Genomic DNA, 16,470 nt, shown 5'->3' with positions numbered 1-16,470 from the left:
GTCAGAGCTCCAACTGGCCCAAGGTGCAGGTCCATAAGCCTTTACTCCATTCGCTGATCCATGGTGTCACAAAGTGCACAGAACAGGATTCCATAGGCCCAGGTATGGCCCCCTGCATTGGTAGAGTGGGAAGATGTCACTGGTCGAAGCTGTGGTAGGCCTGGAGCGACAGTCACTGACCCCTGGTGTCCTAGGTTACCCAGCGTACACTTCTGTAGGACCAAGGATTTCCCACCTTAGGTGGTGTGTAAAAGTTCCAATCAATTCTCAGGTCAGAGCTATGTTTGGCTGGGCTTATGGGCCCTTTGTCTTGGGCTTCATTCGCCGGCCCATAGTGCCACAAACTGACCACAACAGGGGATTGCAGGCCAAGGGAAAACTCCCCTGCTTGGTGGGCTGAAAAGCTCAGACCAAGTCTTTTATCATTGCTACAGCAGAGCAAGGGTGCCAGTCACCAAGGTCTGTGCTCCCTTTGATTACCAGTGGTTTCACAAAATTTCCAGGATGGGCTTCCAACCCTCTGTAGATAGATACCTTGCTTCAGTAGGGTGAACAGCTCTGACCAGGCATGTCAGAGCTTTGGGAAGCCACTCAGATCAATTGAGCATATTTTGTATATTTAGGGATGGACTGGTTGGCCAACTTTAGCTCTTCTTTCAAGCACAAGGCTACCACGCCACATCGGACTGTCTGACTCAAGAATGCACCTTTAAGAAATGCTGTCAGTAAGGGCCTTCCTACCTAGCAATACATATTGAAGGTTTTTATAGGGATTTAAGGAACTTCTTCTGGGATTTGTTTTGGCTGATATTCTGTGAAATTTGCAAAAAACATGAGATTTGGTGGACATATGAGACAGAGCCCTGCTGTTTAAGTCAGTGCCTTGATTAACTTGACTACTCTAGCAATTACTTTGATAGCATTAGGGTGTTCAAAGCACCCTATTCATTTGAATAGCTAAGAATAATGTAATAGGACTCTGTTTCTATTTTGTTGTTTTTCAGGAATAGGGACATGATTAAGGGGGAGGAGGAGGGCCAAGGCCATTGGTATAATGCCACTTAAGGTGAACCAAAGTGAAAACATTTGCCAAGAATGTTTTCAGTAATCAAGAACCAAAGTCAGAGGTTTGAAGATGATCAGATGGTATCAGTTCCAACCATAAACAATGCCGACTATGAATCCAGCGTCATTATTGTCATGAATCGCCAATTTGCTTTTGGGAAATTAAAGGCTGTCCCCTTGCATGCTGAATGGCAGACCAATCTGCAGCTGCTGTGTGCTTGGATGAGGACAGGGTGTGTGGCAGGCTCCTACCCTGGCATACCCAACACCAGAGGACCAGCATCTGTGTGGCCTAGGCTTTATATTCAGGCGCCTCGGGCGAGCTTGGAGGAGAGGTCTGCAACCCAGAAAGAGCCCAATGTGACAGGAAACCCTCTTGAGATACAACCAACACTCACCCAGCATGGTCCCTGAAGAACCAAATCAAAGTCTTTTCACGAGGGCCTTGAGAGGTTGCACTGTCTGGGTCCTAATCATCAGATCCCAGCATGTATGGATTTAAAACAACTGAGGAGTGCCTTCTAGATGCCCACACCCAGCAGGGCAGGACAGCATGGATGAGACGAAGACAAGGCCAAAGCCACAAGGGAATCACAGCTTTTCTTGAATGAGATATTGGGTCATTCGAATCCCTGAGTACAAACCTCAGTAGGTGCATGCGGTTAATCCTTCAAAGGGGAGGGGAGTTGCTCCGGCCTCCCAGTCTTCCATTATCACACCCCAGTGGTCACTGCGTGAGACAGCAGGAAGTAACCTAGCTCTTCTTCACTGGCACTTCCTCTGGACAGGAAGTCATGTCCGCTCACAAGGCTTGAGGCTGCCACCTAGGCACAGGACTCTTGACATGCAGGGGTAAAGCTTTGGCCCACCAGGCTACAGCTGTTGGCTGGAAGTCCCTTGTTGCCAAGTTACCCTGGTATCATGGGGCTGGGATAGGGGTGGAAGACTCATGCAGGCCTGCACGGAAAGGTTCAGCAATGGATCTGCCTGCCTCTCCTGCCTTGTAGGGAACACTTGCCTGCCTGGTGCATGCGAGGGGCTCCTAGGCAGAGTGCCTGAAAACTCTTTTTGAACATCGAGTCTGCCTCTCAAGAAAAAAACTTAGCAGTGCAGGGACTTCTCACAGTTTGGGCAGAGGACAGATGATGTTGATTTCCTCCCCCCTTTTCAGTGCTTAGAGATGGACGAACATTGCAAAAGTTCCCTGTTACCCATAGCAGTTGATTACTTGGTGTGTATCTCAATTAAGAATTATTACAAACTGCACAACACACTTACATTTCGAATGCACCTTGTGGCCAGAGTTCCTCCTGTGGATAGGTCTCTCTGAGTACTGTGTAAATGTCAATCACCCTGAGCGCACAGCTGGGGCTTCCCCCTTTTTTCCCAAAGGTCAAACCTTGATCAGCCCTTCCAGGACCAGTGGAGGTAAGCCACCGGCAAACCTGGCTTCCACTGACACGGCAGGCAGGTGCTTAGTCCGACCTGGACCTGAAACCCAGAGGCATGCCACATGCAGCTGTCTGTGGTGTCCCAATGTTTCCTGTTGCCCTGAATCGGAGGACCAGTTCTCGGACAGAGACAGATGGGCTGCTCATCTCCAGGGCAGGTTCTGATTCCCTCCTCGTAGGCTTCGGTGTCCGAACCTGCATAAGAGAAGCCCCTCTCTATGTGGATGACCAGTGCCCAGCAGTCTTCTGGGTCCCTGCACATCAGTATTCGACTATAACCTCTGATTAGACATAGCAGCCAACTGAATTGCAGCATATTACTAAGCAGAGGAAACAAAACTAACCGGGATTCCCTCAGTGGTGGCGAAGGGGGAAGATTCCAGCACCAACTCTCCACACAGTGAACATGTAGTAGACATAGGAGTGACTCCCCAGTATTGCTTAGGGGACCCTAGATCTTCTGCCTGAGTCTCACACCATATACAGTGTTAGACCGTTAGCTGCCCCTGGAGTGCTGAGATTACCTCTTTTCAGGTTGCTTGGTAATGTATCCTAAAACAGAGGAGTAAATTCCATCCACGGCTACATATAGATATGAGGACAACAAATACCGTAAGGAAACGTTCTAAAGAACTTTGAGGAGTGAGTTCAAGAGGACATGAAACTACTGAGAGATAAATAGGTGGGATTGATCAGTCTGCCCGGAGGATTCACCATGGTGGGAAGGTTGGTCACCCAGGAGAGTAAATCCCTTCCTCTGGACCAGTTCCTTGGAATACCGGCCCTTGCAGGGCCCATTTCCTTCAGTTAGGTCAACTGGGAAGGATTCAATGGCAGGTGACTCTTTGCTTCCATAAAGAGTGTTACAGCCTCCTGGCAGCTTTGCCATGTCTGTGGGGCTGGGGAAGTCTGGCTGCCTCCACGCCCTTCTCTGGCAACCATGCAGGATCCTCTTGGGAAACATGCCTCCTGTTTCTTTCACAATTGTCAACTGAGGCAGATTGTTCTCAGTTCATTACAACCATGTTACTTTGTGCTTCCGGGGTGGAGGCCCACGCTGGACACCAGGCTTCTGTGGCAAAGTTGGTTACCCACCTGATCTGTTTTGATGCATTGAACAAGGAGTGTAATGTGTACGAGTAGAACGGCTGACTGAAACCCTGTGGTGCAATGAATGTAATGACCGGAATGAGTTCGTTGAGGAGGGATTCCGCCATGGCCTCGCAGCACATAGGTGGCCCATCTCACCCACTTTGCCTGGCAGGTTGTGCACAAGATTGTTTAGTAGAACCTGAAAGATGATGAACTATGCCTGGGCAGGGCGAGGTCAGTAAAAAATCTGCTGGATGTTCATAGAATTCCTGATGTACATCGCAATAATCTGAACTAGGTATAGGGGTGTAGGGTATAAGGGTTGAAGACTAATCAAATCATCTAGTGGTTGGTTCCCTCCAAAGTTTCCCTTGGGATAGCTGGCGCTTGGAAACCATTTTGAAGTCCATGATTTAAGATGTTTGGGCCGAAATGATAAAAAAAGACTTTCATAGTTTAAATGGGTAAGAAGCCCGGCTGCTGGCATGAAGCATGACATCAAATGTGAGAACCTAGTAGCTTTGTTTTGGTGAGAAGTACTGACACTTTAAGACGACTCAAATGCCATGTTAAGGCGCCCAATGGCAATGCTCATTAGACCTCAGAAAAGGTGTTCGTTGATACAGACAGAAGGAGTGTCACATGGAAGGACTATATAATGACTCCACCACCAAATCAACTACCCTGAAAATGAATGGCAACCATCGCTGAGAGCGAAGGATACTAAGGCACAATGATTAGGAGGGTCACTGCTGTGTGCATGGAAGCCCAGGACAAGAGACCCCAAGGAGCAGGTGCAAATCTTGGTGGTAGGAGCAAATATTCAAACACGAACTTTGAAGCCAAAATGCAGAAGGCTTTCATGTGAACAGCAGTTCTACATTGGTCAGTCAGTTCTAAGAGAAGGGTGAGCACTACTCTGAAGGGACAGGCATTCCCTCCATTGCCATCTGTCAATCAAAGGTTAAGTGGGTTCGGATTCCCAATCCTGCAGTGGTTGAAATGGGCCTCCTTGTGGTGTCCAGTGTAATAATGCAAGCAATCCAGGAGAAGCCCTCAGGAACCCCTGGGAGTGTCCTCTTTCTTACAGACCTTAGTCCTGGCCCGTCCCAGGATTTTCATAGTCTCTACCTTTGTCCTTGCTTATCCTGTACCAAGTGGACCATTATCTCTGTGGTGCCTCAGCACCACAATTTCTTTACCACAACTGATGGGTTTGTGTATAGTGGTCTCCCAACAGTTTGTGTCATCTATTTCCCCCTATGTTACGCTCAATTGAGATTTTACTGGTAGGATTCCAATAAATTGTGCCCTACACCAGACATTGAATATTAGGCACTAGATACTGTAGCACATTCTGTACCCGTGGCAGACAGCGTTGTTGTTTTTGAAGATCTGGTGGGCACTAAACACCAAGGCAGTCCGGAGGGCCTGGACAGGTCCACAGCAAGTGCCTGGAAACCTCATTGATATTCCTCCTCCAGTACCTGAAACTAAGGGACTGATTTAAAGTTTGGACGACAACTTACCCAGTCACATACGTCATGAATATCCTGTCCGCTTCATTACAAGGTTATTATGTCCTATGCCACTTGTAATAAGACGGACAGGATACTTGTAACATTTGCTTTGAGTTTACATTGAGTAACCCGTCCACCAAACTCTTAATCAGACCCTAAGTCACAGCAAGTCAAGCATAGCTACAATATTTCTCTTTGAGACATACCAAACAAGAACTCTCACCTTTAGAAGTGTATCTTTGAGAGACTGTGAATAGGTTTGAATACTTGGATATGCAATCCTTTTTTCAAGAATCATAGGTTTTCATTCAGTTACACCACAGAGTTGTGAGAGAGTTTCACAATTACTGCCTTTTAAATAACACTGAGAATAGGCCTCCATATTAATGGTGTCTAAAGTGTTTAGTGCTTATATGCTATAATACTGTTTGCAGTCTACATAATTAAAAAAAAAAAAAAATTGTAAGAATGGGGATTCCCATGAGATTTCAACCAATAATAGTAATTTACCAACTTATCCAGGGAAATCTTTGTAGGAAATTGATGGTAAATTCATGTTAACTATACCTTGTTAAGCGCACCAACATACTAATATATCTATATATGAAATTGGTTATAGCTTACTAAGAGTGTCGTTTTTACTGTGAAGAATGAACTGAATCCTTTTATTTGGTTTTGAATGGTAGTATCTAAGTTCCTAAATATTGTTATTATTTCTTGCACAGTAGGCAAGTTCTTAATTGCTGGTGGAACTGTATTTATTGTTACATCAATATTATTAAATTGTAAATACTCTGACAGAGTTGTGCACTGACACGTTACTAAACACCAAAATATATATGGTTCTCCAGTATAGTTATGACATGAATTTGGACTATCCCAAAATTAAACTGCCATCTGGAGATGATACTGTGAATTGTGACTAAGTTACATGTCCCAGGCATTTTTGTGCTTTTATAGCATTATTTTATCTTGAGGATATGGAGTTGGGAAAACCTTTTTAAATGTATTTGTATTCTGGTGTGTTTTTATGCTTTTTTCTGCAAAAGTCGTATAACGATACTACTACTACTGTTTGCAGTTGCATCTTGAGTTGGAAAGATGCAATGAATGTCCTTTAACTATCTAATGTAATGTGTAATTTCTTTTTATATAGCTCAAAAGTACTTTCTTTTATAAGTAAAGCACTGACTGGAAGGTAGCTGTATTGACTGGCATTATTGTGTCTAAGTTGGGTCACCTCAATGCATAAGCACTGAACTACTATTACCCTATTTGTCGATAGAGTTAAGCACTAAAATGGCAATACTTAGGGGCTGATTTAAAGTTTGGCGAATGGAGAGTAAAAATTGTAAATTGATACTTGTATAGCGCACTACTCACCCGCAAGGGTCTCAAGGCGCATGTACGAATACCGCTGTGGAACCCATCCTGGCTTTCCCTGTGGGGAGTCCACTCCTGGGCACCCCCAAGGTGGAGGCCAGGCATCCTTAGCGTTGTGGGGGCCGTTGTGGGGGCCGTTGTGGAGATTAAGCAAGCTATTGCCCGGAGTTGCAGAGTGGGACTCCATGACTGGAATAGGCACCAAGGCGAGAATTACCAGGTCCGTGGAATTTTGAGCCCAAGACCCGCCGAGGCGGGGAATTGAACCCTGGTCCCGGGCTAGACCTCTGCATCAGGGTCTGCCGCTCTAACCATTGAAAAATATGGCTGGTCAACAAACTGTTAACACAGACTTAGCTGCGCACAACACTATTTGAAATTTATTGATCAAACTTCACTTTATACATTGTATTCATATTTTTAATTCATATGTAACTTGACATTCATTCAAATCTTTTCAAAGGCATTCTATACCCATTAACTAACACAACATTTACTAAACAATATACAACATTATATACAATAAAGAACATTAGATTCTCTTGTGTGTATCATAGTTCGCCCAATGCATTTCGGGACAAAAGTAGGGTCCCTTCGTCAGGGGAAATGATATACACGAGTCAATAAGTCTTCTCTTCTCTTTCGAGCCTCTTTGAATATTGGAAGTTTACCCGGTGGATGTTTGATGAGCTACGTCTTTTTTGAAAAGCGGCATTGAAAATAGATCGCACGTTCAAACGGGAGTGTGTCCATGCTTTGCATTATCCTGGAATAACTGCAGAGTAGTGTTGGACCTAGGAGGCTCGAAAGAGAAGAGAAGACTTATTGACTCGTGTATATCATTTCCCCTGACGAAGGGAACCTACTTTTGTCCCGAAATGCATTGGGCGAACTATGATACACACAAGAGAATCTAATGTTCTTTATTGTATATAATGTTGTATATTGTTTAGTAAATGTTGTGTTAGTTAATGGGTATAGAATGCCTTTGAAAAGATTTGAATGAATGTCAAGTTACATATGAATTAAAAATATGAATACAATGTATAAAGTGAAGTTTGATCAATAAATTTCAAATAGTGTTGTGCGCAGCTAAGTCTGTGTTAACAGTTTGTTGACCAGCCATATTTTTCATGACAGTAGCGGAGTACTAGGGTATACTCTATTAGTTGCAGCACACAGATCAAAATAAAACGGTTTAGGTTTTGTTAAACTAACTGAGAAAAATAGGAGTGCTCAGGGCACAACAGTTTAGAGCTCTAACCATTGAGCCACACTTCTCCACTAATAAATATGGCAGAGGATATTGCTCACACCATCCTGAGGGATCTCTGATCACCAAATCTAGAGTTGTCCTCCTCCCCCATGGACAGCTCTTAATACTGACAGGAACCACCATTATAGTGGTCCCTGCCATTGTTGTAAAAGATTGACAGATAGCTCCATCAAAGAGGATAGCTGCCCATCAAATGTTTACACTGTTTTAATTTTTTGAAAACAAACTCTGAAAGCACAAGTTTTACTTTTGAGAAATTAAAGCCGAAGGACCCCCACCTCAGGAAAGTCATCTACCCTGGTGTGGAGGGGGTCATTATGCATAGAAAAAAAGCCATCTTATTACCCACTCTAAATAATTGGGCAGGCGGTCAGCAGGGCCGGACTGGCATTTGCAGGCACCGGGCATTTCCCCGGTAGGCTGGAGGGGTGGGGGCTGGTTTTGTGGCCGCAGGGGGCCGCTTTTCTTACAGAGTGCCGGTTTTGTAGCAGCGCTTCAAAATCGGACCTCTGTAAGAAAAGCGGTAGCAGTGCTTTGCAGGTAACATCCTCCTCCCCTCCTGTTACCAGGGCCGGTGGAGAAGCAACCTGCCAGGGCTGGTTGCTGGTCTCAGTCCGGCCCTGGCGGTCAGTGGCTAATCTCCAACAGCCCATACTCTGTCAGGAGGTCAGAGGAACATGTCAGGCGACAGAGCCGGAGTACTCTCCGTCATTGACTACTGCCAGTCCGCCCACTTCTAAAGCGGGTGCATGAACCCAAAGTTGCGAAGGAATACCCTCTCTGCCAAAATCTCATCAGCCTCTAAGTCAATAAATGTGGTTTCAATGGTAATGTGACCCAGAGATCAGTTATAAATGACTTCAAAGGACACAATTGAGTCCCAGTACTCCCGAACTGCGATCGGACCCCAGAAAAAGATGTCACAACCTGTATTAGTGCAAGTTAGTGATTATCCTTTTGGTAACAAGTGTGTATGATACTCAATTGTGAGCTAGAGGACTGCCCAGTGTGTACAACCCTATGTGTATAATGTAGCTGTGTCCCCTACTTTAGAACCATCCACTGATCTGCCTCGCCAGGCCTTTGGGAGATTGTGTGGGCATATGTTCTGATTGTGACCTCTACCCTGGAAGATTCCTTACCATCATACTCCGACAATGCTTCTTCTTCCCCACCTTTCATCTCTTCAGCCTTGCCCTGGAAGATCAGGTGCCAGAATGATGGATGAGATGCTGCATCAATGCCAAACCCTTCTGGATAACTGAAGTGACATAGAAACTATTAGATAGCAATCAGGGTACCAGGTTAAATGAGGTGTACTCAACTAACATCACCCAATGCACTGATCTATGAACACATGGCAAATTACATCACACTATGCAATAACCTGTTAATAAACATGGCTGCTGATATCAACCCCTGCAATTGGATATGAATGCACACTACAGCTTACAGAAACCTATGCTGTGATCTACGACACATACTGTAAATGACAAATACACAAACTGATAGTCACATCAACCAATGAAGTGAACTAGTAATAATAATAATTATAAAAATACAGCTTTATTCCGTCATTAAAAAATAATCATATAAACACAAACAACTAGAAAAGATTAGTATATAGAAATATACAGTTGTACAATCAGCGTACACAAGTTGAACAATACTACAAACGGCCATAAGGTCAAAATACATTAAGAATACATAATAACACTTCTAATCAATGACCAGCTTTAAACCTTTTTCTGTGGTCCCTGCTTGGTTGTGGAATGCTCTTCTACTGCACGTTAAACAGGTGAGCGACCCTCTTCCCTGCTTGTTTCAAAGTAGACATGATGATATACTTTCATTGTATGTGGGGCCTGTTTTTAGTGCAAGGAGGTCTCCTTTGGTTTGAGCATTACTATTAACAAAATAACACCTAACGTAACATTAACACTATTCTGAATTACACATAAATCCCACTGAAGCAAATGATCTTGACACATGCAAAAACAGCTACCATGCTAGATGCAAACCAGGAATCTACACCATGCCTGCTGGATCTATTCTACAATATGCATCAAACTTTCAAGCATGTAAAACATAGAGGCCTTTTCCTGGATTCAGGATCCTTAGTCTGACACAAAACATGAAACAAAAACCTACAGTTCAGGAGCCTCTTGGGAATGGTGCTGTTCAGGCTGCCTTTGACCGTGGATTCACAACTACAGGGGAAGTAACTTAGGAAGGCCTACTATAGGCTCAAAAGTACAAACAAGTGCTTTGAAGTAGCCACAAGGCAAGTAGTAGGACTTACCCAACCCACACATAAAGGATTGACAGTGTGAAAGTTGCAGTCTCTGCCTACCTCCCTGAGCGAATCTGGAACAGGCAGTGGATGAAACAGGTGATGAAGCTCATGTTCGAGTTGTAGGTGGCGAAGATGATGTCCCAGCGCTCGACCAGCACTTTCAGGATGTGCAGGAGATTCAGCAAGTCCATGAGGGTCTGGCGGGAACCAGACAGACAGTACAGGAGAGTACGGTTCAGGCTGCTGTACAGGCTGCTAAAGAGCTGTTCCCTCTGGGTGACAGGGGCATCGACGACCTGCAACAGGACGGATATGTGAGACACACAGCTCTGGCTACCTCCTTGGGTACAGAGCACAGCTCCCATTGTTTCTGTGACAAGATACAAAATAAAACACAAGATTCTGGGGCAAATGGCATCCCTCGGTGGTAAAGTCTATCTATATACTTTTTAAACTCATATTGTTAATGAAGGCTTTAAATGGAAAATCACCATCTAAGATAGAAAATGCTGAAATGTTTTACAGTTGGTTTACTCGAAAGTAAGCCTTTTTTTACCATGGGCGTTGATTCAAGAAAATGCCTGTGGGTAGCAGAAGTGACATCATTCCCCTTGACCCCACCTCTCATGACTTCACAGGAAGCGACTTGAAATGGCCTTAAACCCTAATTACATCAAAGGAAGTGATGTCATGTGACATTTGAGACTCTTGATATTACAGAATGTGCCAACAATGAACTTCGAAAATCCACACACAATAAAAGCAATAGTAGTAAAATGTAGGAAAGAAAAGTGAAGCAGATAAAACTCTTGTTTTGATTCCAAGTATTAACTAGGTGCTTCCATGGTATTGCAGAGGTGTAAACGTGATAGACGAAGGGCAAGGCAGCCATAGGCAAGCAGCACCGCCTCAAATGCCCTAGCACTCCCATCCTTTGCTTAGGCGCGATCATAGCATCAAATGCCCAGTTACAGTACCATAATAACATGTGAGCAGGCTCTCATCCCTCTTAAAACTGGTGTGCACACAGGATACATCTTTACCACAGCTTTAAATTAGTGTATATACATCTTATTTTATTTGTCTCTTAATGTCGTGCATTGTGATTATTAGACTTGCTAAATGAAATGATATAATTAAGTTTTACTCATGATCGAAGAAGGCGCGCAGATGGAGGCACCTCGCCCAGTCTTTTTGTAACAATTTTAATTAATTGAAACAATAAATAAATTCATTCATTCATACACACATGATACGTGCACGCTCAGGTCACACAGTATGCATAATTCTGTGGGCTCTGCTACTAACAATTGAGTGTGTTCTGGGGAACATGTGTGTCTGTTCTGGTGACCTCAAGCTTAGTTTTATCATTGATTTGTGTAGCATAGATTAACACACAAAATATTCTGAAAATTGCAATCGTTTGGTTTTTATACACACTAAATATGTTTTGCATGTATAAAGCCCACTCCAAAAACCAAATTACCTTCTGTGGACCTCTTAAGTACAGTGGTATAATGAGAGAGCTGCTGAGCCTGATCATGAAGGTTTACAACTGTGACTGCATGCCTTTTACACAGGTTTTTGCAGTCAGCATTCAACTTGCTAGGCTATTGTTCCACCTAAAAAGTTCTACACATTTTTAAGAATAAAGCTTAGAAAACATGCCATGCAAGGAGATAAAAAATAAATTATCCATTAGACACAAACCCTTACATTTCAATTTGTTACAAAACCAAATCCCAATTTACTGTGTCTGACCCCAATGGTGGATTGTAAACATTTAGCCTGGAGATACCCAGAGGTACATGCCTACTGGAGAACCATTTTCTCAACCTTGACAATGGTGGGATGTAGGTAAGTTAATAATGCCACTGGTGGCCCAAATCGGCTGTGTGCCAGACATCCCAAAGAGAGTCAGAACACTGGCTGCTATTCCATTACTCCCAGCTAAATGAAGAGTACCTCTGTTACGGACGCATAGTCCAACTTCTAAAGAACCACACTGGGTTGGGGTTGTGGTGATGTGCGATGAAGGTCCAGAGGCCAATGCTACGCTCCAACCCAGCATATCTTGTCCCTGATATATCTGGGGGCCTCTTATAGAGTACTTGGCCAAGATGAATGAAAACAAGAGGTTTAGAAGGTGATCAAGGAGTGGTATCATGTAACGCACTGGAACCTACGACCCTCACCATTAATACGCTGACCCTGGCTTTGGCCTGTATGTACATTTTATATCTGATGTAATATATATGTCTTTTAGACTACTTATTAATGCATGTAAATTGATAATGTGTGATTTAATGAAAATCCTTTATGGAAATTAACCAAATGAAGATTGTTTTGACTTGACTACTGATTTATACTGAACAATCATCCACCTGAAGCTCGTCCCCAACATCTGAAGGCACCAGCACTTCTAACTGAAATTGCAAGGAGTCAGAAAGAATCACCAGCTCCTCGGAAAATGGAGCAGAACTCGTCTTTTTTCCTCACTACGACCATAAGGGCCCATATGACATTCTTAACAGAAGTAACCTTATCCGTTTATTCAACTGTGTTTCAACACTGTCTGGAGTCACTTCCTCAGACCTCACATCGGTAAAGTTCTCTTCAATACCAGGGAAAGGGGGCTCAGAGGCCACCATTACAACATGGTCCCAGGAATCCATCAGAAATGCAATTCTCAGGGAAGCCAGTCTATTTGAAAATTGGGGCATCGAAATGTGGGTCCCTACGCAACAAAAATATCCCCACGTTCTTCTCCCGCAGGCCCCAATGAAGCAACTTACTAGCGTACTAAAGGGGTCTCGGGGTGCAACCCATGCCTGGCTTCCAAAAGCGTCGAAAGCGGACAATCTTATAAACATTGCATGCTATAACAATCAACGCCTAATAAGTTGCAAACTCAATTGCCCTGTCTCCTACGCTAATGACAACCGCCAGAGGCATCCTGCCCCAGAGCCTCCAACCATCTCTGTCCAGCAGCACCCTTCCTAACAAGGAAGCCAACCGGTCAGACTTTAAACTAACAGTTATGTCCTGGAATGTGGGCGGGCTTAAGTCAACTTTTGCCTCAAAATCAGCCGTGGAATTTTTGAATAAAAGCGACATCATTTGTTTGCAAGAGACTTGGTCTTTATCCCCATCGCCTCTGCTTGGCTATTACGAACGTTTTCAACCAGCCGCCCAGGCCAACTCACACGGAAGACCCTCTGGCGGCCTCTCTATTTTCATAAAGCACAGGTGTAAGATAACGACCAGACCTATTCTTCGGAACATGACGACAGTGCAGACTGCACTTATTACCGGCCTCTCATCCTCAAGCAGGGCCTTTTCATGCTCCTAATTAACTGTTACCATAATACAACGAAAACCACAAAATCAATTGTAACAGATGTTCTGATAAAACACCTGGAAGATCTTTTACTGGAATTTGCGTCTACGGAGGTACTGTTATTAGGGGTCTTTAACATCAAAGACCTTGCTATTAACGCCCTAACAGCTATGAAAACCAAAGAGCAAGAAGCGATGACCACCTTTCTAACAATTCACAATCTCCGCTCTGCTCAGCAAATTATCCTGGAACAGCACCCGGGTGCTCATTTTTTGCCAACGTTTAGGAATATCTCAACTATTGATTACATTTTTCTATCGCCGCTTCTGGGAAATAAACTGGCCAGGATGGAAATTCCCTATCGCTCGGAGAGCGACCAAAAATCCCCTAACGGCAACAATGCACTTGCAAATGCCAGTCGCTGTTGAAATAACAGAAGTGGGGTATTCAACGCGGGCCACACTCCATACCCTGTCTAGAAGAATCAAATGGGACTCACCGGGTTCTGTCAAGGTGGGAACTTGGCTTAAGGGTGAAACCTCTAATTTCAGGAACAATGCTCCCACAGATTTACATCACCGGTGGGACAATGCCATTGTTAAATTACAAGATCTCCTAGCGGGCCCTGTGGCTCATCATAGATTACCCGGGCTACACCCGAAGCAAACTTATGATCCAGCATTTGCCTCCCAAAGAAAGACCCTGAGGAGGGCGGTGCGCCAGCACAAATTGATCGGAACTGTACATACTGCCAATAATGTAGCCTCTCTGCGAAAGGCCTTCAAGAAATTGTCATGGGCGGCCAAGCGACTAAAAGATCAGAATGAGTAGCTAAAAATATTCACCTTGCTAAAAGGCAACAATTAGTCCCAGTTTTGGAGTTATATGAATGAGCTTCGTTCCACGAACAAGATGAGAGAAAATGCGGTTCGTGAAGAAGATTGGGCCCTGCACGTGACTCAGCTATATTGCAGTGACGCCTCGGACCCCGTGGTGATTGAATTAAGAGACCGTGTTGATTCCATCCAAACAGAAATTCATGAACTGACCACTGTAGCTGAGGTCTCCAAATATCTGCGAGCCATGAAGAACGACGGCGCCCCAGGGCCCAACGGCCTTCCTGCTGGGGTATTCAAATGTGCCCTGGAAGAGTGGGCGGAATGTTTGACTCCCCTATATAACAACGTGTTTAAGTCATGTCAGCTACTGGACTCATGGTTAGGCTCGACTCTGTGCGCCATATTTAAGAAAGGAGACCCCATGCTACCGGCCAATTATCGACTCATCACCCTACTAGATCTTGAGGCAAAGGCATACGCCCGGTGTCTTCTAAGGTCGCTTGAAAAATGGGTTGCAGAAAATAACATCATACCCTATTATCAAACAGGGTTTCGGGCATCGGCCTCCACAATAGACAACATTACAACTTTAGGCATTCTGAGTCAACAAGCAGCACAAAAAAACCATCTCCCACTTTACTGCTGCTTTATAGACTACAGTGCGGCCTTTGATAAAGTGTCTCGTAACATCCTATGGAGGAAGCTGAACAAGTGGGTGATTCCGCAGAGCCTTCTAGGAGCACTCATCTCCTTGCATAAGAACACATGGGTGCGAATTAAAACCGGCCCAAAGACAGTCTCTTCAAAAATCGCCATTGAAGACGGGCTAAAGCAAGGCTGCGTTCTTGCCCCTCTCTTGTTCAATCTTTATACAGCTGACCTTGGAACATTCCTGGAGAATAGTAATCGTCTTTCGCCAAAATTGGGGCCTGCAAAAAGTACTCTGCATATATTACAATACGCTGATGACATTGTAATAATGGACCAAGCAAAATCGGGTCTCCAAAGAGCCTTAAGTATGCTCCACACATACAACACTGTCAACACCCTCAAAATCAACCAGGAAAAGACCAAGGTTTTGATATTTGGCGGATGCAAGAATAAGAAAAGTTTAAAGTGGAACATTGGGCCTGCCAGGATTAATACAACCCTAAAATATAATTACCTGGGAGTCTGGTTCAACGAGACGTCTAGACCAGTAGCTCATCTAGCCGCCTTGAAAAAGAGAGCAGGAGCAATTACATTCTCCCTGACACGATTGAACCTGTCCCTGAGCAGCCCCTCCGCAGAATCTATTCTGAAGGTGACTAAAGCTACTCTACTTCCTGCCCTAACCTACGGGCATCAGGCCTTCCCCGGCGCATGCTCTGTTAGTCTTGATCTCGCTCAAATTTCCACCTTTAAAAAAATCTTCCATCTCCCAAGTTTCATCCAGCGGGCAAGACTACGTTTGGAGCTGGGCTTACAAAGACAATCAATCTATTGTGAGGCAGACACCCTGAAATATTTTATAAGGACACTAAAAGCTGGAGACAATAACTTAAAATCCCTGCTAAAAGAAACTCTTTCTAGTCCCGGTAACCATTGGAACACTTAGATTGTAAAGGCCATAACAGTGCTAGAGATTGACAACTTATCTCTTTTCTCAGACACCATTCCATACTCAGTCTGGAAAAAACTTATCAACAAGCAGGTCAAACTAATCTCCCATCGTATGGACCTTCAGGCTGTAAAAACATCTACCATTTTGCTTCCCATGAACTCCTCGTACCTTCCCGGGAAACCGCAATCTTATCTCCAGGAAAATTTAAATGCACCGGCACGAAAGAACATAATGCTTATGCGACTTCTAGGCCTGCGTTCGAGGGCCTTTAACAGATGGGCCCCAACAAGTGAGGGGGGGCTTGCAGACTGTGCAACTGCCACTCTGAATCATGGCTACATCTCTTGTGCTGCTGCCCCGCCCTGGCTGCCCCTAGAAGGTCTCTCTTAAAACCTTTGTATTTAAAATGGGGCATCAGGAAATGCTGGGAGGCATCGGCCCTGTGCTTCACGTCCACAGACACTCAAGTACTTGCAAGGTCTGGAAAATTTGTGAGACTTTTGGACAATCTTTTTTAACCTTCTTTGATTTCTGTGTTCCCACCCCCTCCCCCTCAAAAACCTATTACAGACTTTTTCTGTCCCCCGGTTTAGTATTCTTTGTCA

General features: G+C 44.3%; 1 protein-coding gene across 2 annotated transcripts in view; it reads right to left on the bottom strand.

The window, feature by feature from the left end:
• The window catches only part of WDFY4 (WDFY family member 4), an 856,906-nt gene that overhangs the window by 312,612 nt on the left and 527,824 nt on the right, over positions 1-16,470 (bottom strand). For both annotated transcript variants that reach the window (XM_086921796.1, XM_086921797.1), the window contains 2 exons: positions 10,141-10,379; positions 8,930-9,048 (listed from right to left, as the gene is read on the bottom strand). In XM_086921796.1, the coding sequence (XP_086777922.1) occupies positions 8,930-9,048; positions 10,141-10,379 (358 nt within the window). The remainder of the gene's footprint in view (positions 1-8,929; positions 9,049-10,140; positions 10,380-16,470) is intronic.

Source organism: Lissotriton vulgaris, chromosome 5 (genome assembly GCF_964263255.1).
Source record: "Lissotriton vulgaris chromosome 5, aLisVul1.2, whole genome shotgun sequence".
Lineage (NCBI taxonomy): Eukaryota > Metazoa > Chordata > Amphibia > Caudata > Salamandridae > Lissotriton > Lissotriton vulgaris.
Note: the sequence above shows the minus strand (reverse complement) of the source record. Positions and strands in the feature narration are given on the sequence as shown.